At 50.3% G+C, this 23,540-nt stretch overlaps 6 protein-coding genes across 6 annotated transcripts; 1 reads left to right on the top strand and 5 right to left on the bottom strand.

The window, feature by feature from the left end:
* Positions 1-176: 176 nt before the first annotated feature.
* On the bottom strand, positions 177-2,316 carry BDW70DRAFT_157201 (putative HMG box transcriptional regulator; the record flags this gene model as incomplete). The annotated part of the gene is made up of 3 exons (XM_073740312.1): positions 177-1,727; positions 1,790-1,935; positions 2,013-2,316. The coding sequence occupies 3 exons, from the start codon at positions 2,314-2,316 to the stop codon at positions 177-179; spliced, it is 2,001 nt and encodes a 666-aa protein (XP_073598887.1).
* Positions 2,317-2,729: 413 nt separating this feature from the next.
* BDW70DRAFT_130307 (uncharacterized protein) lies at positions 2,730-3,187 on the bottom strand. The gene has a single exon (XM_073735789.1). The coding sequence runs from the start codon at positions 3,140-3,142 to the stop codon at positions 2,804-2,806; it is 339 nt and encodes a 112-aa protein (XP_073598886.1). The 5' UTR covers positions 3,143-3,187; the 3' UTR covers positions 2,730-2,803.
* A 330-nt stretch (positions 3,188-3,517) lies between these two features.
* BDW70DRAFT_130306 (uncharacterized protein) lies at positions 3,518-5,662 on the bottom strand. Its single transcript, XM_073735788.1, has 3 exons — positions 4,957-5,662; positions 4,157-4,890; positions 3,518-4,099 (listed from the first exon to the last, which is right to left on the bottom strand). Exons 1-3 carry the CDS (start codon positions 5,236-5,238, stop codon positions 4,015-4,017), a joined length of 1,101 nt encoding a protein of 366 aa, XP_073598885.1. The 5' UTR covers positions 5,239-5,662; the 3' UTR covers positions 3,518-4,014.
* Positions 5,663-6,097: 435 nt separating this feature from the next.
* Positions 6,098-7,720, top strand: BDW70DRAFT_130304 (40S ribosomal protein eS6). The gene is made up of 5 exons (XM_073735787.1): positions 6,098-6,274; positions 6,401-6,473; positions 6,615-6,635; positions 6,707-7,124; positions 7,175-7,720. Exons 1-5 carry the CDS (start codon positions 6,170-6,172, stop codon positions 7,269-7,271), a joined length of 714 nt encoding a protein of 237 aa, XP_073598884.1. The 5' UTR covers positions 6,098-6,169; the 3' UTR covers positions 7,272-7,720.
* Positions 7,721-8,007: 287 nt separating this feature from the next.
* Positions 8,008-9,735, bottom strand: BDW70DRAFT_116183 (ribose-phosphate diphosphokinase). Its single transcript, XM_073734645.1, has 4 exons — positions 9,495-9,735; positions 9,339-9,430; positions 8,878-9,250; positions 8,008-8,809 (listed from the first exon to the last, which is right to left on the bottom strand). The coding sequence occupies exons 1-4, from the start codon at positions 9,563-9,565 to the stop codon at positions 8,383-8,385; spliced, it is 963 nt and encodes a 320-aa protein (XP_073598883.1). The 5' UTR covers positions 9,566-9,735; the 3' UTR covers positions 8,008-8,382.
* A 327-nt stretch (positions 9,736-10,062) lies between these two features.
* tom1 (E3 ubiquitin-protein ligase TOM1) lies at positions 10,063-22,681 on the bottom strand. Its single transcript, XM_073734644.1, has 5 exons — positions 22,438-22,681; positions 18,462-22,362; positions 14,621-18,406; positions 10,306-14,568; positions 10,063-10,251 (listed from the first exon to the last, which is right to left on the bottom strand). The coding sequence occupies exons 1-5, from the start codon at positions 22,483-22,485 to the stop codon at positions 10,157-10,159; spliced, it is 12,093 nt and encodes a 4,030-aa protein (XP_073598882.1). The 5' UTR covers positions 22,486-22,681; the 3' UTR covers positions 10,063-10,156.
* Between the last annotated feature and the right edge of the window lie 859 nt (positions 22,682-23,540).

The raw sequence follows: 23,540 nt of genomic DNA, 5'->3' as shown, positions 1-23,540 counted from the left end.
AAAAAAAAAAAAAAAAAAAAAAAAAAAAAAAAAAAATAGAAAAAAAAAAACTTCGAGTAGTCCGCCGCATGCAGATATGGATCGCGAACAGATGCCCTCCCAGTAGTCCCACCTGTATGCTAAACTAACGACGCACTGCGCTGAAAACAGTAAAAATTTAAATCTACACGCCCTTTTTACTGCGTAATGTAATCTTCAATTTCGAAACCTAATCGCTTAAGAACTTTTTCCTCCAGCTCCTTCGGACCAGGGGCATTCGCGAGTCTCCGCACGACAACTGTCTTGGCATCCTGCAGGCGGATTTCAACTGGGTTTCCGACTTGCTTCAACTCTTGTATATCGCATTCCCGGATGTAGACCGTGATATCTGGTCCCACGGCGCCGCGCCAGAGAGCTGCCATCCACTGCCAGTGATCGGCCACGTTGTATTGGTCAGCTATAGGAACCATGCATGCATATGCGTCAGCTGTTGTAAGCTGATATCGCGGAACTATTGCCACCGGTAAAGCGGTGGAGCTTGGGTTGGGGGTAAATGTAGTCTCTGGCGGGGATGATGCAGCTTCTGATCCGTTCTCGCTAGAGGAAGGCGGGGAGCTTATGTTCACTTCCGTGGCTTTGTTAGGGCCGATGGTCTTCGGTGAGACATGAGGGGATTTGTCATCCTCGTTTGCTGAACCAGAATCCGTGGAGCGGCGCAGCGGTTCGGACTTGACAAAACTTTTGATCTCTTCAGAGACCTGGTGCCATTTAGAAATGCGGCTGAAGTACTCGACCTGCTTGTCGCCCATTTCCCCGGACTCGACGCTGCCTTCTCGTTTTGGCTTTGGCTCTGAGATCTCGGGACCGTCGAAGACGCGGACCTGGAACTTGCCTTCCTTGGACAGGGCGTTGCTCAAGTATTCCGTAACGGTCTTCACCAATCCTGCATCTTGCCCATCGAGGGCAATGACGGGTCCGCGTCGCCTAGGGTCACCTTCGCGGCAGGGCATAGGGAGTTGAGGTGATATCTTGGCCAGCAGTTTGATCTTGTTAAGGAACGGGATGCTCATCACAGCTGATTCTTTATCCTTATGAAAACCGTCCTGCGAGAATGGGGTGGCGGGCGTCATGGACCCTGCCATGGAGGCCGATGTCTTCAGAGGTGGGAGTGTTAGGCTAGGATCCGGTTGCGGGTGTTCTTTCACTGGATGAAGACCACGTGGCGCCTGCATTGCAAGGCTATGGCTGATGCTGAGTCCCCGGGGCGCGCTCGAGCTATCTGTGCGACCTGCATGAGGGGACATTGAGTAGGGTGAATTTGGTGGACTCTTGTCGCGGTGGAAGCCCGCCCTGAATGGCACATGGGAGTCAGGGTTTGTTCGGCGTCGCTTCGAGTCTGGGGAAACAGATCCGTTTTCCTCCCATTGCCGTGCACGAGAAGGACGATGTTCTGCATGACCATGACTTCTGTGCTTTACGCCTCTTGATCCTTGGTCCACACTATAGTTCCGACTCGACCCCTGCTCCGCAAGTGAAGGCCTCCTCCTGCTTACGGAGCCGCCAGGAAAAATAGTATCTGGGGAAACTGGTGGGTTCATGATCCGGCCTCCACACCTGTTACAGATGGTGGAACCTGGGGGATTATGGCTCAGCCCCGAGCCCAGGCTCCTTGAAGACCCATCGCGGCCGTATCGACGGGGTTGGTAACGGTACTCGGGATATTGCTGCTGGTGTCGCGCTTTCTCTTCCTGCTTTCCCATTAGTGGCCTGGGCAATAGCGCGGCATTACCGCTTCCTTGGATTTTGGTACCTCTGCCAGAGCCTTCCACTCATCTTTCGTCGCTTGTGGGAGCTTCCTCCATTGCTCGCCAATAATTTTAGAAATGTCGGGATTAGCCAAGCCCGGGTTCTGAGCCACCACTACTCCTTGGTAATGCTGGCGGTATAGAATGAAAGCTGAAAGTAATGAGACTCAGTATCCGTCTGGTTCTGGTTCCATCATTTCATGCAAGCAGTTAACGATTATCACATACCATTGCGTGGTCGAGGAATCTTGGGGTCCGGCTGGCAAAGACAGAACTGTGTGACGGATTCTCTCTGGCCCTGCGCTGTCGACTTCACTGGACTGGACGATTTTGAGCGGTCTGCTACGGATGGGCGTTCCCGCATTGGGATTGTCTTGATGGAGTGGGTTGAAGTCGGCTTGGTAGGTTCGAGGGCAGTCGAGGGACTGGATAGATCCTTTTCCGCGCTAACCCTAGACCGATGAAGAGACAAGAGATCGACCTTTGGCAGGCTTTCAGAGTAGCTATAGGAGGGAACTCGAAGGTCGGCCATGGTAGCATCGTTGTTCATTATCTTGTGTTCGAGAAGGTTGCTGGTCGGTCTAGGCAGAGAAGAGTCATGATGCAGAGCAGGAGGCTTGGGGAGAACTCGATCGTAAGACATCTATTTAATGCGAAATCCAGTGAGTAGAGAGGCGAAGGTGAGCAGACGAGGTAGAGCAGTTGTTGAAAGAAACGACAGAGCAAGACAGACCGAAGAAAGGAACAAGCAGTGAGGGGAGGAGGTAAGAAGAAAGGAAGAAAGAAACCCGGTATGTATAAAGGCCTGGAGCGATGACTGCAGTCTCGTGCTTGAAGGGTCACAATAATCAAATGAAATAGATAAAAATAAATAATAAAATTCGCCAGCACACTAATCCAATTCGTGATTCTCTTTTGTGTTTCTTTGATGGGGTTAGTCTGGAGGGACAAGCAGTTAACTAGACTATGGGCCAGCTGGGATTGGCTTCTCAAGTCCTTTGTTCAATTAAAGACCAACCTCACCTTAGCCTCTTTCCTCGCCGACCCTGGATCATTGCTTCTTTGTTTCTAGGCTGTTGGTTGGTCCCACTCGGCCAAGGTGTCTGACGAGAAAAGTCGCCAAACAGGGAATGAGACATTTTGATTGTACGCAAACTGGAGATGGAAAGCGGGACAACCAGGAATTGGGCCTGGCAGATAGGTCCGGGAGACACTCTGGAGGCAGGGTAGCAATGTCCAAGCTGGAAATACTCCATACGACCCGTCGTGGACGCGATTGACGGTGACCAGGACACGAAGAGCAGCCGCAGACCAGAAGTAGTATTGTTCACTGGGGCCCTTCTTTGTTCTGCCCGCATGCGGCGCTGCAGGAGGTCACCACCCAATGGCCTTGCACCAATACAGAATAGCTTCGGCTTTTGGTGTGACTACAGAGCCAGGCTTGGACCAGTGAATTGCCAGTAATCGCTAGTAGCGCTCTTCCAGGCAACCAGTAGTGCTGCCCAGGCTTACCTCTGCCAACCACAACTGCGCCGGCACCAACAAATCTCCGAAAGACAAAGAAAGAAGCAAAGAATAAGAGAACAAAGAACTCCAGGCAGATCCGCCCCCCCCCCCCCGGCTGTCACTTGAGGCCGGACTGGGGCCCGGCTGCTGCGCGGCTGCTACGTTTCGCCGTTACCCTTTACGATATGTGATCTTCGAGATTTGGAATTCTGTTCTGGGAAACTGGATTTTGGAGCTTGGATTCCTACTGGGTTCTCTCACATTCCGATCCCACCTGCACCCCCACGCAGCTACATATTTCATCATCGCCTTACAACCTCGACCTTTGGACCCTTTTTTTTGAGCCTCGGTTGGGCCGTTTCCTTTCAATTTCTGCAGTCATACTACCACCATGTCAAGCCCGCACGTACCCAACCGCTGGTCGTCATTCTGTTCCAATTCCAATCATTTGTGAACACCGTGTCTTACTTTAAGACCTACTAACCGACTAGTAGTAGCGGCTGGAACCGGTGTCTGAGCGGCCGAGCGAATTCAGCCGGAGACGCAGCTCTCCGTCCTCTCCGTTCGCTCGCTTCTGAGTCGTTTCGGGAACGGGCCGCTGTCTATAGTATTCCGCAGGACCGTGCATGTCCCCTATCGATGCAATGGATCGTAACTCGATATGCGATCAGGACATGTATCTCTCCAAGCACCCTAACCTCTCAATTAGTAATCTGCATTCCGGCTATCGGAGCCACATCTCCTCGATTCCGTGGAACACTTCTGTGCCCATGAGTCGGTGTGCAGAGGGACCAAGATGCATCTCGTTCCTAGAAACACATGTCAATAGAATTCCCAAACGTGAGAGAGTAATCGTTCATCCTTACCAGAAAAGATACTTGTCTGGGTGTTCGCAGCGCTTGCTCTCTGATGTCACCACCCACTGCTGACTGCTTTCGACGCAAGGGTCCTCAACATTCTCCCAGCCGGGATCTTGGTTCTTCCCCAGCCCGTTGGATTCTTCCACGCCCGCCATGAAGAGCTGGCGGTCTCGAATAAGATCGGAGACGAACGATTCTGTATCGAAAAGGTAAATCGTCCCCTTTCCCCATTGTTCCACCGCGCTTCGTAGTTTGCTGTTCCAGTGAGAAACGAGCTTGACGGTCTCTTTGTATTGAGAAACGTTCTGGTCTCCGTGCGGGCGGAAGGCCGGAAGGAAAGTCACATCCGGAACCAGTGTCAGGATGATCTTGAGGTCGTCGTCCCCCCAGTGCTGAGATAGTACCTCGAACTGTTCCATAATAACTTCAACGATGTGGTCAATTGACTTGGTAGCTGTCTCGTAGTCCTTCTCTATCATGTTCCACAAGTCCCAAACCCCAAAGGAGACTACCACAATGGTGCGATTGCGGCGATCATGAATGACTGCGTCGTCCAGTTGCTGGATAGCCTTTGTCTCAGTGTCCACCCACTGTTTGACCTGGGCTCTGAAGTCAGACAACGGGGACTTGTACAAGTTGAGGAAGGTGCCTGCAAGTTCCTCATTATCCACGACAGATCCTATATAGGTCCCCTTCAGAGATTTGGCAGTTTGTGCAAGATTCTCATGATGACATGAGAACTGCGAAGTCATTCAGTTAGCTAAGCCCCGGTACATCCGCACTGCCCGGCTGCAGTCAAGACTTACAAAAGAGCAGAGCCAGTCGGTCCAGACTTTCCCACCCTGAATCTCTTTGGCATTGTTATCACTCCATGTATCGCCAAATACAACCAGTCTGCGGTCAGGTGAGGCTGGCGCCTGGAACTCCACGGTTGGCTGGTCCGCGGTGCCGACCCTGCGGTAGTAGAAGCGCTGCGAGCCGAGAAACAAGGCAGAAAGCAGGATGCTAAACACCGCAAAGGCGCAAACGATGTGAAACTTGCTGGTAAGCCTCATTTTCGGGCGCATAATCAGACAGAAAAGACGCATACGCAGGACACAGCTATCCGCGATAGCCAGGCTCAGCGCCTAGAAAGTAGAACTGGAGAAATCGGGAATCGGCGGCGTTCTTATAGAAATATGGACCCCGAACTGCCCAGTATGATACTAGAAAATTGGTCACAAGCCGGGAATTTGAGGCTAGAAGACTCTGTATTGTTGGTTTCTTAAAGAGCTGAATGGAGATTGGAAAATCGAGAGCCGGATATGGCCCGGGGTGGATATCCAGTGTGTCGCGTGAGACTCCGAACCGCGAACGGAGGAAGAAAGAAGAGCGGGGAGAAGAGAAAAAAGAGTGGTGGAAGCAAATGAATGATAAAGTACTATTCTAACGATATTGGGAGGAAGTGGATATATACATGCCTCAGGGGGAAGTGGAAGAAAGAGAAAGGGGGAGATTTCCTTGTAAGCTGTAAGGCTAACGGCAACTATCATGGACGTTCTCCTGGAGATTTAACCGCACGGAGACTGGAGGATGTCGGTGGATTGCGTCACCTAGTCTACGTACTGCTGCGGAAGAGGAAGGTGTCAGGAAAAACTAGAAATTCTGCGAGCATAGAGCCCCGAAGTTGTTCAAAAAGGTCCATCTGCTATTATCTAGGACCCGGTGTACTGTACTTGTCCCATTGGAACGATTTTCTGAAGATTCAAATCGATTTTGGAAGAGAAGATCGGAATTGATGCCTGAATAAAGCTTTAGCTCTGTTGCGACAGCCTCAGGCGTCAACTGACTAAGAGCCCTACCGAAGCACTAACCGTTCTAGGTTAGTGGCTGAGTCAGCCACCCACAGACCGAATTCTCGCTACACCAAAAGGAAATCGACACAAAAATCCACACTTGCTTTCGCTTGAACGACCGAACGCACCACTTCGACCGTCGACAATCCCGCGCCCTCCGTCTTGACCGCGCATCACCGTCAAGATGAAGCTCAACATTTCCTACCCGGCCAATGGGTCGCAGAAGATCGTCGAAATCGACGATGAGCGCAAGCTTCGTCCTTTCATGGAGAAGCGCATGGGCACCGAAGTCAGTCGAACCATCCATCTATTCCCGAAGCACATATCCGTCCTACGCAAAAGAAAACACAAATGAAGAACGCACGGTGAATGAAATGAGAATTGGTGGCTGATGCGGCGTCTTTCTGGTTATTAGGTTCCCGGCGACTCTCTCGGTGACGAATTCAAGGGTTACCTCTTCAAGATCACTGGTGGTAACGACAAGCAAGGTACGACTGGATCTTCCGATATTTGGTTGCAATTCTGGCGTTTGGGCGTGGATTATGGATACGACACCGAAATTAACTTGTCGCGCGGGGAAATCGTCAAACTCGGCAGAGGAACAAATAGCTAACGATTTTATTTTATAGGTTTCCCCATGAAGCAGGGTGGTATGTAACGACTCGCCGCAAACAATCCGGCTCCCACGACAAAGCAAGAAACTCACTCGTTCCTCGTACAGTTCTCCTCCCCACCCGTACCCGCCTCCTCCTCTCCGACGGCCACAGCTGCTACCGCCCTCGCCGCACTGGTGAGCGCAAGCGCAAGAGCGTTCGTGGTGCCATCACTGGTCAGGACCTCGCCGTCCTTGCCCTCAGCATTGTCAAGCAGGGTGAGGGCGAGCTTCCCGGTCTTACCGACACTGTCGTTCCCAAGCGTCTCGGCCCCAAGCGCGCCACCAAGATCCGCAACTTCTTCGGTCTTGACAAGAAGGACGACGTCCGCAAGTTCGTCATCCGCCGCACCGTCACCAAGGAGGGCAAGAAGGACTACACCAAGGCCCCCAAGATCCAGCGTCTGGTGACTCCCCAGCGTCTCCAGCGCAAGCGTCACAGGATTGCTCTCAAGCGCCGCCGCGCTGAGGCTGCCCGCGAAGCTGCGTAAGTCACCTCGACCGGCAATCATCGTACGACCTAGCTAACATATACAGTAACGACTACGCCAAGCTCCTCGCCAGCCGCGTCCACGAAGAGAAGGCCAAGAAGGACGAGCTCCGCAAGCGACGGGCGTCTTCCATGAGGAAGTAGAGGGTGTTTTGGTTTCTATTCTTTCTTTCTCCGAGGGGTTTCTAATGGTCGGGTTACGTACGTCTCTCTGTTATGGCTAGGGAAAGGAAAGGAAATGCACAAAAACGGATTAAGAAATCTCAAGACATCGACGGTCATACCTACCTTCTCCTATGTCCACTGCATCTTTCTTTTCATATTCTAGTAAAAAGAAACATCAGGGTAGCGTGTCGCATTGAGTCGGAGCGAGATACTCTTTTGGAGGGAAGAGTGTCTTTCTTCCAGACCTCAGGGAGAAGAAAGGAGCAAACGAACGAAGCAAGTCGTGTTGTGCCGATCTATTTTAGAACTCATCACTTTATCTCTTTTGCTTTCCTCATGCTGGACTGTGGATTAAAAGAATTAAAATGCTCTTTCATGATCTATCCAGCCGCAGCTAGCTTAATGTTCAAAGTATGTATCTGTGCTAATCACATCCATAACTTAATTCCCTTTCGGCCAAATGCATTGGTCGCAAATAATTTCAACCCTAGGCCTTAAGGGTACTAGACGATAGTCGATGCGCAAACCGGTTTATTTCTTAGTATATTCTGTATTAAGACTTCTTTATTCCGCCGAACAGAAAGCGCGGGCGCGATATTTATTAGATCTAAAGTGTTAAGGATATATGAAATCAACGGAGCCCGATTGATCTCAGTAAATACACGACAAGAGACATGGTCTGCCCAAGGTTAACATGTCCAGCAGGTTTCTAGAATAAAAAAATCAAATGGTCCTTATGATAACGACTAGTAGGATTATATGGTCAAAGAGAAACGTCAAGGACTATTGGGACCCGTCACTTAGTAAACCAAAATCGTCTAAACGTAAACAAGTCCATCCAAAACAATGAACTCCGACGGATATTAAGGTATATACACAGATGCATGAACTCAACATTTCTGGGAAAATAAAAAGATAAAGACGCCGTCAACTTTTTGACCTGATCAAACAGACTCCTAAGAAAATTTGTTTCTGGCTCATGCTTCATTACTTGCGGTTGTATCATATCAAAGAGAAATCAAGAGATGTAATGCACAATATTTCGGAAATTCCCCCACAAAGACCCCACATGACGACGAGAAAAAAAATCCTAGGCAACCGTGTGGGAGAACAGGAAGCTCACGGACTCGCCGTTGTGAGTTCGGCGGCAAGCTTCGGCGAGCGTGGGACTAATATCAATGGTCTCGATCTTGTCACAGAGCTCCTTCTTCTCCTTGTGAGGGACAGTATTGGTCACGACAATGCGCTTCAAGCAGCTGTTGTTCACATTGTCAATGGCTTTGCCCGAAAGGATACCGTGGACAACAATTGCATTGACCTCCTTTGCGCCGTGCTGCATCACTGTGTCGGCGGCCTTGACAAGTGTTCCGCATGTATCAGCCATATCATCAACAATGATGGCAACTTTATCTTTCACGCTGCCGACGAGGACCATGCGGGAGACTTCGTTGGGACGGGGGCGTTCCTTGTGGATAAGGGCGAACTGAAGATCAAGTCGATCGGCGATTGCAGTCGCTCTGGACTCAAGTAGTCAGGACCACGAACTCGGGGGGCATTGCATGTAATAAAGATATTATTCACTTACCGCTTAGCACCACCAGCGTCAGGACTGACAATCACGCAGTTGCTCACGTCAAGGTTCTCCCGGATCCACTTAAGCATACTGGGCTCAGCATAGAGGTTGTCAACGGGGACGTTAAAGAAGCCCTGGATTTGACTGGCGTGGAGGTCCATGGTGATGACATGGTTGCAGCCAGCTGTTTGCAGCATGTTTGCCATGAGTTTGGCCGTGATGGGCGCACGGCTCTTGTCTTTCTTGTCCTGGCGAGCATAGGGAAAGTTTGGAATGACAGCTGTGATACGTCGCGCGGAAGCGGTCTTGCAGGCATTGATCATGATAAGCAACTCCATCAGTCCGTCGTTGATGTCGTTCGGCCGGGTGGATTGCAGGATGAATACTATAACCGACGAACAGGGACGCCAGTCAACTTTCAATTGCCCAAAAAAGGCCTCAGAACAAGGGGAGAGCCGGTAAGGGGCTCATACCGTCCTCATCTCGGACACTCTCTCCAATTGTCACGCTCGTTTCCTGGTTCGAGTACTGCAGGACCATGATCTTGGTCAGTTCGATACCGAGCCTGCGAGGCAAAATGTTCCAATTAGTCAATATCCGTGATAAGGACGCAAAAGGCTCGAACGCACCTATCTGCTACCAAATTGGCCAGTTCCGGGTGACTGTTGCCAGTCAAAAGCTTGATAGAATTCGTCGCCATGATGGATATGAGTATGACCGAGTGAAAGAGCGGAGAGGGCGAGGGAAACTAAAGAGAGCGCGTCCAAGTGAAGCAAGAGCCGGAGGAGTGCAATAGGGTGGATACTAGAGCAGCTGCAAAGACTTGTATAAAACCATGCAGTGTCGAGCAAGCGGAGAGATGGATGGATCTCCGAGAAACCAAAGATTTCCCCGCCGTCGGCACCTGACTTTTTTTTCTCTGCACGCAGATGACGGGACGCTGTGACCCCACTGCCACCGCCTTAGGCATTAAGGTGTCGATCGGCTATGGTAGAACTGACTGATTTATTACCGACTCCGGGGCACATAGCATGTAACTGTAAGATTGCGCTTTTGATTCCAGAAAAGAAGTCGGCTGAAATACATGAGAGACAGGGGCTCTAGAGCTCATATCCCGGCCAGTCGACCTGCACTTCGACTGAGTCCTTCGGAGCATCCCAAGTAATTCCTGCTCTTGCCAATAAATACATGAAAACGTAAGAAAAAGCAAAATCAAAACGCCGTTTAAATGCTTGGGCATTACAACGAGGAAAGGGAATAACCGCACGAAAACAAGAAATTAGCCAGCGACTTATGCGAACCCGAAGTATTCACTGCCTGTGGTCATTGCAATGTACAGACGCTGCCGCAAAGTCTCGTAGCTATCATATTCTGGAAGATCTAGCTCTGTGCAATAGGATTAGCTGATGTACTACGGAGATTTGAGACGGCAAAACTTACGGTTAAAGCACGTATGCGAGCTTGGAAGACGGTCTTTGTTGCCGTAGTCGCGATGGATGTTGAACCGACTCACGCCATTCATACCTTCGAGCTCCTTGAAGCCATTGAGGGGCACTTTGCTTGTTCCAGTGACGAATTGCAGCAACTTCGCCCGTTCTTCCTTATCAAATGAGCGCACAGCACGCCAGAACCATTGAATCTGAGGGGAAGAAGCAGAGTAGTTGTGGTATTCCGTGTTGGCCTTCCAGTCATCCACGTCAATTTCAGGAAGTCCAGAAATCAGTAGCTCCAGTTCTTGTTCGTTGAATATGGAAATCAACTCGGGAGGGATAATCTCGTGGAATCCTTTCAGGAAGTTGTCCAGCTGCTCTCGAACCGACGCGACCAGACGGTAGTCAACCACTTTTTGCACGTACTCCTCCTTGTTTTCTTGTGTCACTGGGATATTTCGCCCGTTTTCAATCAGGTCAATGGTCTGCTTCTCCCCAAAGTCATCCGTCTCCACAGCGAAAGTCTCTGTGATGATATCTGTAATATCATTTTCGAGCATCCAGAGAAGTGACTTGTAGTAGTCTAGATCCAATGTTTCCATATCCTTGATTGACACGTTGCGGCCGAGAATGCACTTGTAGACTGCTCGACTAAAATGGCAATCAAGCACACGTCCCTCGTATAGAGCCTTGCCAATGATCCGCCCAATGAACTTGAAGAACATCAGATGCTCAGGGTTTACGCCACTCAGGCGGTTGGGATGGAAGGTGGTTCTATCAGCGGCAACGGGAATGAAGAGCGCGTAATCTGGGTTGAACATGCCCCGAGCGAGGACCTGGAACCATTCCCTAGTAACGCCGCCCGCATCAACGCCTTCTTCTCCATGAAAACGCACGTTCAATTTGCCGTGCTTAAGCTCTTCCGCAGATTTGAAGTATAAAGCCCTAAATGAGTCCAGGAATACCTGGTCTCTCCGCACAGCCAGCTGAAGAGGCGGGTGGGGGTGACGAGGTTCAGCTCCGCGTGAATGTACTCTGCGGGTGAAGTAATTGCGTTTATTGTCGAACTCTAGCACCTTTGGATTTTTGACCAATAGAGAGAAAGTACCACTCATCAGGCGAGGGTTTTGACGGACCAACTCGTTCAAGATCTTGCGGTGTTCTTCCGTGAACTTGAAGAATAAACTCTCCATGCTCAAACCTGTGTCACCAGGGCCGCTTGAGACGGATAGCTCTCTGCTATTGCGGGCAAGCGAGGTGTCCTTGAGCGTGGTGTTCTTGCAAACAACCATCAGAGCTTCGACTAGAGGTAGGAGAATTGTTGCAACATTCATCATATTCTCCTTCTGACGAATAAGCGTCAAACATTCGCTGAGTCTCGTCCACAGTGGTCCAAATGTTGAGCTTTCATACAATGTCTGGAGAACATCCTTAGCTGGACCTTCGGTGTCATTCGCCTTAGACTTGTCGGCGCGGCTGGGGTCGAATAGATAATCAAGGGCTGTCAAAACACGAAGTAGCTTGACCTGATCGGAGCTTGCTGGAGAGAATTTCGCAAGCGCCAAGCCCTGCATATCGGTGCCGTTCTTGGCTTCATGAACATGGATGATTAATTCATCCAGGTCGAGCAAAATCGTGGTGCTCAAAGACTGTGCCTGGCTAACAAGCTCGTTGCCAATAGTGTCCCGAGCACCAGGGACAGCAGAAAGATTGTTAATGGTGGAAAGAGCGTCTCGGAAAATCTTGCCATTGCATTCTCTGGCTGCAAGAACATGAACCACTAACTTCAGATTGAAGTCAGGAATAACCGGGGGCTCAATGGTCCTTCTCTTATGCTTTTCCTCTTCGCTCTTTGCGGGTTCAGCCTTGGCATCAGTCGAAGGTGCGTCTTCAGTTTGAGTTGATGTCGCTGCACCTTGTGAGTCTCCCACTCGGGCGTCAAGAGGAGCATCGATCATATTCGTATCCGCAGTAGATTCCACCGCTGCTGTTGTCTCGCCGGGTTCTGCTTGCTGTTGAGGCTCTGCGGGTCGTTCACCCTCACCTTGTTCAGGCTGCTTGCCCTTCTCTTCCTCCGCTTGCTTTTCCTTTTCACGACGAAGGAGTAAAGTAAGAGGCTGAGTAATGCTTGCCAATAAGCTCGAGAGTTGTTCCATGCAGGTGGGACTCTCCAGTATGAGTTTGCGGTCAAGCAGCGAAAGCAAAGCGTTGAGTGCAAACTTGTTGGCTTTGTTTTCCTTACCCTTGCCTTTGCGGTATGCCTTCAACTTTAGTGCAGAAGCTGGGTCGTGCTCAGTCAAGAAGAACCAGGATATATGAGGATTGTATTGGGATAGGTATGCAAGCGTCCCGAGACATTGTTGCACCACCATAATCGGAGTCACCTCGTTGCTAACATTTGACGACTGGAAGCCAAGGCTTCGTTTAACAGACTGTGGGGTTTTCTGGATAGCTGGAGTCTTCGCACGTAGTGACAGTTGAGCAAAGCTGCGTTCGATTGCCGAGACATCGATGCTGCCGTCTTGTAGGACGGAAAGAAGAAGACTGATCACCTCGATGCGATTCTGACGGTTCTCACAGACATTATGGAGGATGTCGTTAAGCTGGTGACGCGCATTGCCCTGGAGAGGCATAAACATCAATCGGAGTAGTGTGGCAACCCCAGCTTTATCCAGCATTTGAACGATTTGCCGGCGTTGCTGTTTCTTTGGCTCTTGATCGTCGGCTTGTTCTGTCCGCTGGCGGTGATCTACTCTTGGGATATCGCCGAACTGGGTGAGCCTCGACCTTCCTCCTGAAAGAGCACGGGCTTCAGTAACAAACTCCGGTCCGAGGGTGGCAAGTAATTCTTCAGGTTGTTCAGCGAGGACAGCAGAACGTAAGGTTGGGTCAAGCGTAGCGAGAAAGCTGGCCGGATCCATTTCTTCAGGATGGGCGGCGGCAGCGGCGGAGCCTGTCCCTGCTTGCCTACGGGCATTTTCACGTTCCCGGCGTCGACGGTCGGCTGCTTCCTGCTGGAGGAGTTCATCACGAATCTCAGGAGGCAACGCGTCAAGGAATTCAGTATTGATTTCACTGGGCTCCTCGCCAGCAGCGGCAGCTTGTGAGCGCTGCTCGGCCAATTGCTGCATGATCACTTCTTCACGCAACTCCTCAGGGAGCGCTTCGAGATATTCTGGGTCAATTTCCAGTCCGGTAATGTCCAACTGGCGGCCTCTTATGGTTGTATGCACACGGCGGGCAGGTTCGGCTGGACTTGGTTCAGCTTGGGCCGGTTGTGCAGGCGTGCTAGGTTCGGCGGTAACGTCAGTTCGCTGCACATCGTCCATAGGCTCTGGAGCTGCGTCTGACGCTTGGCGTTCTGCTTCCTCTTGCCGTTCTCTTTCCTCTCGCTGGCGAGCATTTTCTTCCTCCTTTCGCTTCCGTTCTTTCTCCTCCTCCTCTTCCTTCCGTCTCTGCTCTTTCTCTTCCTCTTCTTTAGCAATGCGAGCACGTTCTTCCTCTCGCCGTTTTGCCTCTTCCTCGATAGCCGGAGGCACAAGGACTTTCAATAGCGAGTTGACAACGCGTTGAGTCTTTTCGACGTAAGTGCTACTGAACAAGATGCGGGCTTCTTCCTGCCAACGACTTCTAGTGGTTGCCAAAGCAAAGCTAACCGCCTGAGAAGGATCATCCCGCGATCGTGCCGGAGGGGCCTGAGGTCTACCCAATCCGAAGATATCCTGGAGGCGGTGCGGCAAGATAGCATTCCTGTCAACGTGAACATGGATACCGTCATGACGGTGAAAGACCCCAAATCCTGGGCCCCCTTGGCCAATGGCCTGCATGATGGCGTTCATAAAAGTAACCGGGCTGTCCATGGGTTGCAGGCGTCCTGTCGATACCGGTCCCAACCCATGCACCCAGTCTGTAAAAGCTTCGTTAGCGCCCCCACGACGTTGTCCAGGTGCATCTGCGCCTCGATCAGTTCGGACCAGCAATGGGTTTGTTCCATCATCGTTCCCACGTGGCGGGACCTGGGTTCGTTGTAGACGATATGATGGGATCGGAACTATTCCATGACGACCTGGCAACATGCCCGTAACTGCAGCCCATGCCGGATTAGGGCCACGGAAACGATGATGGTGATGATGACCACGAGGCAGGGGCGGCTCGTCACCGTCCCATCCCCAAGGATCAATGAGGTCTTCATCGTCGTCAAATCCATGGTAAGAACCTTGGTCTTCATCTGCTTCGTCAAGCTCTTCCTCTAGCTCATCAATTTCTTCGTCTTCTGTTACGTATGTTAGCAGTGGAGTAAACCGCGGCGAAGAGGATATACGAACCATCATCTTCGTTCAGCTCGTCATCGGCAATGTCATCATGCAAATCTCCCAAGCTATCCGCCTGGAGGTCGTCAACGCCACCAGCGGCCTCATTCAACGCACGGAAAATGTCTTCAAGGCGTCCCCCGTCATGCCGCTGATCCGTGTGTCTGATATCCGCTAGTTCGTCCTCAAGCTGGTTCATAATGTCGGCTTCATCATCGTCTTCTGACATCTCTTCGCTTTCCCATTCGTCCTCATCACCTTCATCAAGGCTTTCATTATCTCTGTCACCAGTGATCTCGCCCGCGAGGATTTCATCGTCGTCCATTTCGGAGTGATCGTCATCCTCGTCTTCGTCGTCGTCTTCGTCTTCATCATCTTCGTCGTCGTCATCCTCATCATCGATAACAACTTCAATGTCCATTCCGTTATCGCCAGGAAGGCCCTCAATAGGGCCAACGCCTTCAATCTCATCTTCTTCATCGCTGATCACCTCCCCGTCGTCTTCCGCCATCTCTTCTTCGTAGTCCATTTCGTCTGGGTATTCATCATCATACATTTCATCGTCTTCTTCTTCTGACTCCTCGGAACTTGTTTCCTCTTCGTGGCGAGGTTCCAACATACCCAAGGTAGAGTGGCGGAAGAGGTCAGGAGTTTCTTCACGCTCATCTTCCATGTCAGACACAGAGGTAGCGGATGAAATTTCGTCATCCTCTGATCCCCCAATGGTCGAAATGTCCGAAGTCTCGCTTAACAGCACAGCAGTCTGGGTAAGCTTATTCAATGGGCGTAAGATGTACTTGATAACCCGTTTAGAGGATGGGAAGTTCAGGTCAATTTCGGCAACAGATGCGGTGAGAGCAGAAATGAAATGCTTCTCAAACATAGTTTTAGCGATTTGCCTGGTGGAGGATGGGAAAGCAGTGTCTCCTGAGACAAACGCATAGCCGCTGAGCATCTTGTCAAATAGGTCCGCAAGTGACATCAACCGAGAATACTTTGCATCTAGAGCTTCATTGGAAGCATTTGCTTCCTTGTACGCTTTTAGAGCATGTTCCAAAACGAACCTTCGCACGAAGGCCAGCTCAGGTTCGTCGTCTTCGTTAGAATTCTGATCGTTGCGGCGCCTTCCGTGACCACCGACTTCACCTGTCTTGGTGCACAATGCAACCAGGACACGCATTGTCCAAGCCGAGGTGTTACTGCGTTTTTTAAAGGCAACGGATTCATCGTGCTCCATCGTGCCAACAGGCACGAGGGCATTGAGAAGATAATTCAGAATCCCGGAGCGGGGCTTGGAGGGCGTGGTTACCAAGGGGTCCGCCTTGCGAGAGAAGTTGATGAATTCAACCTTGGTTTGGTTGTAGGACGAAAGCAGCTCTGTCAAGCATTGAAGCAAGAAGCATCGATAAATGTAGATGGGATGATCATCTGCTTGGAACGCGGGCTTCTCTGATTTCTTGGGATTCCGCGAACCCTGGAGCTCGGTGCTCGAAACGGAAGGAGCAGGTTCGTCGGTTGACATCTCAACATCAGTCTGAGTTGGAGTCTCCGATTTCTCAACGGCAGAGGTTTCTAGATTGCCCACTGATGGTTCCTTATCGTCAACATCCTTATAAGACAGGAGTTCGGAAAGAAGATAGTGGATGACCCCATCTGGCTTCTCCACGACAGGCGTTTTCAACTCAGCGGCCTTTCCCTTCTCTTTGTCATCTTGTGCATTGTCAGGCTTCTGCTCGGCAGAACCGCTGGGTTTCGCGCCCGCTTCAGTCTTCTTCTCAGACTTCAACGTGAGGTGCTGAGGACGTTGCCGGCTGTCGTACCGCAAGAGTTTGAGCTTCTCGTTGGAGACTTCGACAAAAATTTCTGGCGATCTGAGCACCAAATGATACATTTGCCTGACATAACCCGTAGTGTCGATTGGCCGTGAATGAGATTTTGACTCGAAGTTGGCAACGATTTCACTTCGCATGATCTGCCGGATGGTATCTTCGTCTTCAATAATATGCCTCAAAATAAGCATGAAAGCGCCTTGAAGCTTATCATTTGTGGAGCTCGAAAGCTGCTTGACCATGACAAACAATCGTTGCAAATTACGTTTTTCACCTAGTCGAACGGCAATACTGCGAATCCTGGTGAGGATGACCAGAATCCGACAGACTGAGAGAGCCAGAGTGTCGTCCTTTCCAATTCTAGGAAGCACTTCGACGAGAACTTCAAACAGTTGCATTTTCTCCTCGTTGGATATGAGAGGCTCCTGCAAATGGGCCGGTCCATCATCTATTGAGCTGGGTTCCGAGTTATCAGGTAAGGTCCAGTTGATTTGAGGTGGTTGTGCATCATCAGAGAGTAGTTTTTCGAGAACAAGCAACACATGTCCTACCCAGGGAAATGATTCATCAGGAGTCTTCTCCGAGGGTACCGCGATAAACTGAAGGAACGTTGTGAAACACTCCTTTAGCTCGTCTAATGTAGCGTTGTACATCTCCTTGTCCTGGACCACCAATGCCAGAAGATGAGCATACGCAGCAACCTTTTTGCCGGCAGCTTGGAAGTCCTCCATTTGCAGTGAAACCAAGGATTGGACAAGAAGTTCTCCAACCTCCTTTCTAAAGCTTTCTGGGTCCCGATGCTTCTTAATGGCAGAGCCTATCAAGTCGGACAACTCAAACGAAACATCGTGATGCTCGTTCAGCACATCTAAGCACCGCTCAATTAAGTTTGACCGAACCTTCTCCCTTTCAGAGTCCAAGTCCTCGACAGTGATCAAGTCGCGTCGCCTGGTTGACTGCTGATCAGTGCGCCGTTCGGGCGAGACAGTTGAACTGCTCACGCGAGCATTGCTGGACTCCGGCTGATTGCTCGCTGCGTTATCATCATGGATATCATCTGCAGATCTTGGATTCAGAATCTGGGTTAAAGCTCTCGTGATATCGTCCGGCATATCCGCGTTTGTGTCCTGACGGCCATCTACGGCGGGCCGTCTATGTGCCTGGGCGAGAAGCATAGAGATAGGGTCGCTGTCAAAAAATGCACCACTATCGAAAGCAGTGACATCCGAGCCAACTGGGTCCTCAAGTCCCTCACCAGCAGATGTACTAGAACGAGCTGTTTCAATCTCATTGGCTTCTGGCGGTATCAGCTCGGGGGCTCTCAAATACCCCTGTGCTCTGCAATACTCCTCAGCAGCAGAAAGCGTGTTATTGCAGCGGTATAGCGCCTCCTGGACTAGTTCGCTGTCAAACCCTTTATCCTGCAACGTCTTAACTCTGTCCTTGTGGATTGGAAATCGCTTTCTTTGCACATCTGCCAAGGCGGCTGGTGGGTCAGATCGTCGAGCTGCACCTGTTTCATATTCACCATCGAGAGACGAACGCAAAATATCAACGAGGCATTTGACAACGGAGCTTGTAGACTGGGTTGCAAAGTCAGAATTCCACATATCGCGCGCCATTGGTAAAATTTGCATCCGAAGATCCACCAGAAATTGTCCTGCATTAAAGTAGTCTGGCCGACCCCGATCCCGGTCACTTGACATGGCCTGTGTTTGGTTCGATTCCATAATGCTCTTTCCAGAGGCTAACTCGGCAAAGAAACTCAGGATTATCTTAATACCGCCATAGGCGGACGTCAATCTTGCAGACACGTCGTTTTCGGAATCGGGTACAGGTTGCGGTGGCGTAAGGGCCTTGACCTCACGCACGAAGAGATCACAGACATCCTTTAAGACCCCAAGTCCGTTACTCTTCTTAAAGGCGAACAGGACAAGCGTAAGGTAATAAGAGTGATGGCGATCCGGTGCAGCTAGAACGATGAGTTAGATGGAGGACAAGGAAAAAGCGATTTGAGCCGAACTTACCCTCGAATAGCAGGTGAGAAAAAGATGACAGGATAACAATGAGATAAGCAAATTTGAGCTTTGGGTTGCTGCTTGAGTTGGCAGGCTTGAACTGCAGTTGTTCAAGTACAGCGCCAGCGATAACGTCAGCTACCGTCGTCGCATTCTGCCTCTGGTAAGCATCAATTCTTCTCTTGCCAATGAGGCAAAGACCCAGGTTGCGGAAGAACCCTGTAATTGAAGACGGCAGAGAACTCAGCAAATACCGAAGTGCTTGCACATTCCTGAATGCTGCATCACCGTCTGTGAGCTTAGGTGGGATGTCACTAGGCGGCTGAGGGGTCTGCGGGTTAGGAGAGTTGCTGCCGGTGGGTACATCTCGACGAGTTCCACCATTGAGCAAGTTGGCAATGTTGTCTGTTAATAGTCCTGAGCTTTCCGCAGGTCTATCAGACGAGGGTGGCTGAACTCTCGTTGCTTGGTCCCAGGTATCCGGAATATTCTTTTCAAGTAGAATCTCCTCCCAAACGCAGGCCGCATGCAAGCTGCCCAGCTTCTTGACCAGAACACTGTATCGGTCGGCTAAGTTGACCTGAGCAAAGACAGAGGTCTGTTGGCTTGGCCTCGATTGATAAAGAGGTAAAGAAAATGCTTCACGAAGGAGATCGACAAGTATGAGCGCAGTTGCCATGTGCTTCGCGAAGAAAGTTCCATTATCCCTCGAAGACTTAAGAGGTTCGTCAACAGAGCTAATTGCTTTACCATGTCCTCCCCTCTCCGGCTGAACCAAGGAGAAGAAAAACCCTTGTTCGTCGGAAGATTTCCAAAAATCAGTTAACAAGTCAACAACTCGCTCAGTGCGGCAGATAAGAGACGGTACGACCAAATGGGGCTTGGTTTCCACAAGCATATGGACGAGCACGGTGAGTTCCTGATTCGCCTCGGTGTTATGAAAATCGAAGGGAAGGCTTTGCAGCGTAGCAAGATCTAGGATGAACTCGACACCCCCAGATTCAATAAAATAGGTGCAATTGGCCTGGTTCTCGAAAAATGCTCCCAAGAACCGCAACATGGCGAAGAGGTAGTCAGTTGCCGTCAGCCCATCCGCGTCCTCGTCCTTAGGTTCGATCTCGGCGTCTAGGGGTGGAACAAGGTCGCTCAAGTTCCCGATGCTAAGCTTTCCTCCGCTGGGTAGAGTTGCATCGGTATTAATGGTAGGAACACCGTAAGCATGAACGTCATCAGATGAACCATGCCCAAAACCATCAAGACCAATTGCTCTGAACAGCTGCCAGAGTTCTCCTGAGATAACGGGCTTTCCCTGCGAGTCCTCTTTCCACAACTTAGCGCCCATTCCATGTGACCAAGCCTTGGTTCTACACAAAAATCCGACACGGGCCACCATAACCATGATTGCCCTCATAATTGACGATTTCAGGCGCGGATGATGACGGACTAGCTCATCAAAAGTACTTCCCAAAGAACGAACCAAATTCGTGTCATCCTTAATGAGACACTTTACATGGGCAGGACTCTCGAATATTTCAAAAAAGCTTTCCAAGGCATGAGATGATTGGAAGAGTTCCAACCCTGACCCATTCAGACAAATTGCTCCAAACGCCGAAGGAATACATGAGAGAGCTTCGGTAGCGGGCATAATGCCGGGGGCTAAGCGAGCACCTTTAGGCCTGGCGATGGTGTAGTCACGGGATTTCTGCTTCTCCTCATCTGAAGGAGCCGTGGTTATATTTGACGACGCCGTGGGCTCGTTCTCCGCTTCGACAGCAGAGGGTTCCGCAGACCCGCTCTCGGCTGATGAAGCTTCAGGGAATGTGACGTTTGAAAGAGTAATAGCCTCCAGAAAACTCTTGCTTAACCCAGCCTCCGCAATGACCTGATAGCTAGTTGGTTCATTATGGATGAAGCTGCTAAGGATATTGACGGCGTTACTCCATACGTGGGAGCCGAATACAGGTGCGTGCTCAATGACGAGGCGCAGGGAAGTCAGCAGCTGCGGAGAATCAATCAAATTTCGGAGAACTCGATCGAATCCACCGCCACTGTGTTGCATTATGTGATTGACAAACCGAAACAACCAACGTAGAGTCTGCTGTTGGAAATATGGGATCTGATAATCGATTGACGATGTCTTGTAATAGTCTGGAATCCCCGCTCCCCGAGATACATTCTGGAATGATGATTTAGTTTCATAATCAATCAGGTCTGAAAGCGCGTCGAAACCTTTGGCGTTGGTAAGTATTCCAAAGGCATCGCGGACAGCGAGCACGAAACTGTCGAGAAATTCCATAACACGGGAATAAACACGACGAGCTTTATCAGTGCGGAGGTTGAGGACATCCACAAACATAGGAATCAATCCAGCAGCTACAAGGGTCTCCGGGGTTCTAGTGCTTGACCCAGGAAGAGTACGCAGTAAAGCGAGCAATGCATCCCGCCATTCGTCTTGGCCACTGTCGTCACTCCCGTCGCCCTCAACGCTTAGTTCGTTAACAGCCTTTCGAGTCAAAAACATAAGAACACCATGATTCACGTTGACACTCAGCGCAGCACAGACGTCAATCGCCCGCGCCTTGTGCTTTGCTAGCGCGTCAAGAGCCTGGATAGAGAATGTCTGAACGGTCCGGGACACTGGTAGATCGTCACTAGCACCGAGGTGAACTAACTCTCCCAGTTGATAGGCGAGTTGAAGGCGTTTTGGGTGCTCCATATCAAACTGAAGGATCTTTTGTTGGAAGAGCGGCTCTGGGTAAATATACGCCAAATTGGTGATTGCAAGAATTCTTATGGCGAGTATCTGTTCTCTTGTTGACTGAGACGTGGCTAGCCCTTTTGCCGTGCGAATCTTGTTCAATAGTTCATACTTTGAATCATCTGGCACTTCGCTTGAGTGCAACGAGAAGATCTCTTCAGCCGATGATGTGAGAACTACCGAGCTCGGGATATCCAGCGTCTTTCCGCCGGGCAAATTTTCGTCCAATTTGCCAGCGGGTGTATTGACAACTGAGGCGGGCGAGTCCTCGGTCGAAGGAATACGGCCTACACGCGGAGTAGAGCCCGTAGTATGGCTTCGGCGCAAGGGCGTGGGAGTCGTTGGAACGTGTGCAAGAGAGCCGCCGGGCCCACTTTCAGTAACTGCCTTCGCTTGCTCAGCGGATCCTGAAGGGTAGTATAGGAGGTGCACATGGCCCCAATCATCCCAGCCATGGTTCTCTCGTGTGAGCGACGTTAGGTCATTGGCATTGTGTTTAGTCTGAGGGACTTTTTCTTTATTCTTGATACCAGATGGAGAAATCTCTTGTCGGCTAGTGAGAGTAGGCCGGGAGAAGGGAGCCGCGATTTTTTGCAGCTTCTCGAGGTCAATGTTGTAATGCGTTGCCAACAAGCTCTGTTGAAGATGCGAGCCACCCCGGTGACGTGAGTGATATCTTTGGGCTAAAGAAAGGGACAAACGAAGCGTAGACTGTAGTAAGCTCAACGACGTAGTGTTGAGTAACTCGCCCAAGCGTTCACTGCTATTGTACAAGCTGCGGTTGCCACATTTCTCCAGGAGCAGTCTAGAGAAGTCGAGCAAGGCTTCCAGAAGCTCCCTATCTCCCTCCGAACCGTACCCCAAACCCGCAAGTTTAGCCTCGATATCCCGCGAATCTAGCTTGGGGTCTTCACTTGTACAACAATGTACGAGATATTGTCGGCTAAAGGGCGTCGTTTGAGGACCATTACTGAGACCGTATCTATCAATGACGGAGGCAAGGATCTCGTCAAAGCGATTCAGGACATTGATCCAGTGATACAGGTCACCTCTGGGAAATGGCCAAACGCGGGGAAATGTGCGAAGGTGAGAAGGCAGCTCCGGCAAGGAAATAGTGGTCGCACGAGCTACAAATTCCGCTAGGTAAGGAGACTATGAAGATTTTTTAGGTCAACCTCTCTGGAAAAAAAAAAAGCCAAAAAGGATGTGGTTGGAGGTAGAACTTACCAGTGTAGCCTCATGCTTTTGTGCCGCAACCTTCTTGATTCTCCCCATAATGGCTAGGGTATGACAATCAGGCAATCATTAGGAGACTTCAAAAGTCCAGGAGCGCGCCTCCTAGAGAGGATGGTGGGAAAATTCGTGGGAATCGCGGTGCTGAGACGAGATGTGAGAGAATCTTTTATGGATGACGTTTTTTTCTTCCTCCTTCGGAGACTTTCCTCGACAGAAGTGGAAAGCAAGATGGAGAACAAAGTCGGACAGCGAAGCACGAGAAATTGGTTCGCTTCGTTTCTACGGTGTATCCTGAACCGAAAAAGAGAAGAATGAGGCGAACTTGGTGTTCCTGAGGGATGGGGACTCTGATGAGCTGGACCTCAAGTGAATCGGTCGGAGTTGGTTAAGTTGAGCCGCTGGCAGAACAGCAGGGAAAACGGTGCAGGTCGTCAACCCTGGAAGAGTGTCCAAGCCAGCAAATTCAGGAGATCCCCGAGAAAAAAGGTATATTGTCTAATGGGGAGAAAGAGAAATAGAGGGTAGGAGGAGTGATGAAGAAAGGTGAGGGGGAAGTATGAGAGTGACAAGCAAAGGGATGCGATGATGTTGATGATGGTTGGTGATGGGTTGCCCATAGCTTGGAGTCGAGCCTCCCGCCTTCGAGCAGTAATCTAAGTATTGTAACGGCTAGTACCGTGCCTGGCGCATCCCGCTTCCTCGCAAAGGTAGTTTCAAAGTCCTTATTGAGATTCGAGTTTGGCTTTTTCTTTATTCGTACATTCTCTCTATTTTCTGATCCATCCATGAATAAACTATGTGTCTTGTCATGCGCGTGCATGATTTCATTACGGTCAAACCTACCCCTCGTGGTAACCTAAGGCTGTTCGGTCAGTTGGAGATAACAACATATAAAACAGATGCTGAGCATATGGCTAATAAATGATCTCCCTTTCTATCAAGCCTGAAGTGAGGTATATTTCGTCTTGCCAACAAAACTGGAAGGCACTCTTTAAAAGCTCATATGCAGAGAACATGACATTATGAATCAGAAAGATTCAGCCCTACAATCCAAGGCAAAGAATATATTGCCACTAAGACTGTGCACAAGAAAT

This window comes from Aspergillus foveolatus (assembly GCF_047715535.1).
Source record: "Aspergillus foveolatus strain CBS 279.81 unplaced genomic scaffold BDW70scaffold_8, whole genome shotgun sequence".
In the NCBI taxonomy this organism is placed as follows: Eukaryota; Fungi; Ascomycota; class Eurotiomycetes; order Eurotiales; family Aspergillaceae; genus Aspergillus; species Aspergillus foveolatus.
This window is presented reverse-complemented; position numbering and strand designations above follow the sequence as displayed.

Excerpts from the sequence above, each read along its gene's own strand:
- BDW70DRAFT_130304 (XM_073735787.1), top strand. The coding sequence starts at position 6,170 with ATGAAGCTCAACATTTCCTACCCGGCCAATGGGTCGCAGAAGATCGTC. Across the intron at positions 6,275-6,400 it reads AGAAGCGCATGGGCACCGAA|GTTCCCGGCGACTCTCTCGG; the intron begins GTCAGTCGAACC and ends TCTGGTTATTAG. Across the intron at positions 6,474-6,614 it reads TGGTGGTAACGACAAGCAAG|GTTTCCCCATGAAGCAGGGT; the intron begins GTACGACTGGAT and ends TTTATTTTATAG.
- BDW70DRAFT_130306 (XM_073735788.1), bottom strand. The coding sequence starts at position 5,238 with ATGCGTCTTTTCTGTCTGATTATGCGCCCGAAAATGAGGCTTACCAGC. Across the intron at positions 4,891-4,956 it reads CCGACTGGCTCTGCTCTTTT|TTCTCATGTCATCATGAGAA; the intron begins GTAAGTCTTGAC and ends ATGACTTCGCAG. Across the intron at positions 4,100-4,156 it reads CCAGACAAGTATCTTTTCTG|GAACGAGATGCATCTTGGTC; the intron begins GTAAGGATGAAC and ends ATGTGTTTCTAG.
- tom1 (XM_073734644.1), bottom strand. The coding sequence starts at position 22,485 with ATGGGGAGAATCAAGAAGGTTGCGGCACAAAAGCATGAGGCTACACTG. Across the intron at positions 18,407-18,461 it reads TTCTCACCTGCTATTCGAGG|CTGCACCGGATCGCCATCAC; the intron begins GTAAGTTCGGCT and ends TCATCGTTCTAG. Across the intron at positions 14,569-14,620 it reads CGAGCTGAACGAAGATGATG|AAGACGAAGAAATTGATGAG; the intron begins GTTCGTATATCC and ends CATACGTAACAG.
- BDW70DRAFT_130307 (XM_073735789.1), bottom strand. The coding sequence starts at position 3,142 with ATGCGGGCAGAACAAAGAAGGGCCCCAGTGAACAATACTACTTCTGGT.
- BDW70DRAFT_116183 (XM_073734645.1), bottom strand. The coding sequence starts at position 9,565 with ATGGCGACGAATTCTATCAAGCTTTTGACTGGCAACAGTCACCCGGAA. Across the intron at positions 9,431-9,494 it reads GCCAATTTGGTAGCAGATAG|GCTCGGTATCGAACTGACCA; the intron begins GTGCGTTCGAGC and ends TTTGCCTCGCAG. Across the intron at positions 8,810-8,877 it reads GACGCTGGTGGTGCTAAGCG|AGCGACTGCAATCGCCGATC; the intron begins GTAAGTGAATAA and ends ACTTGAGTCCAG.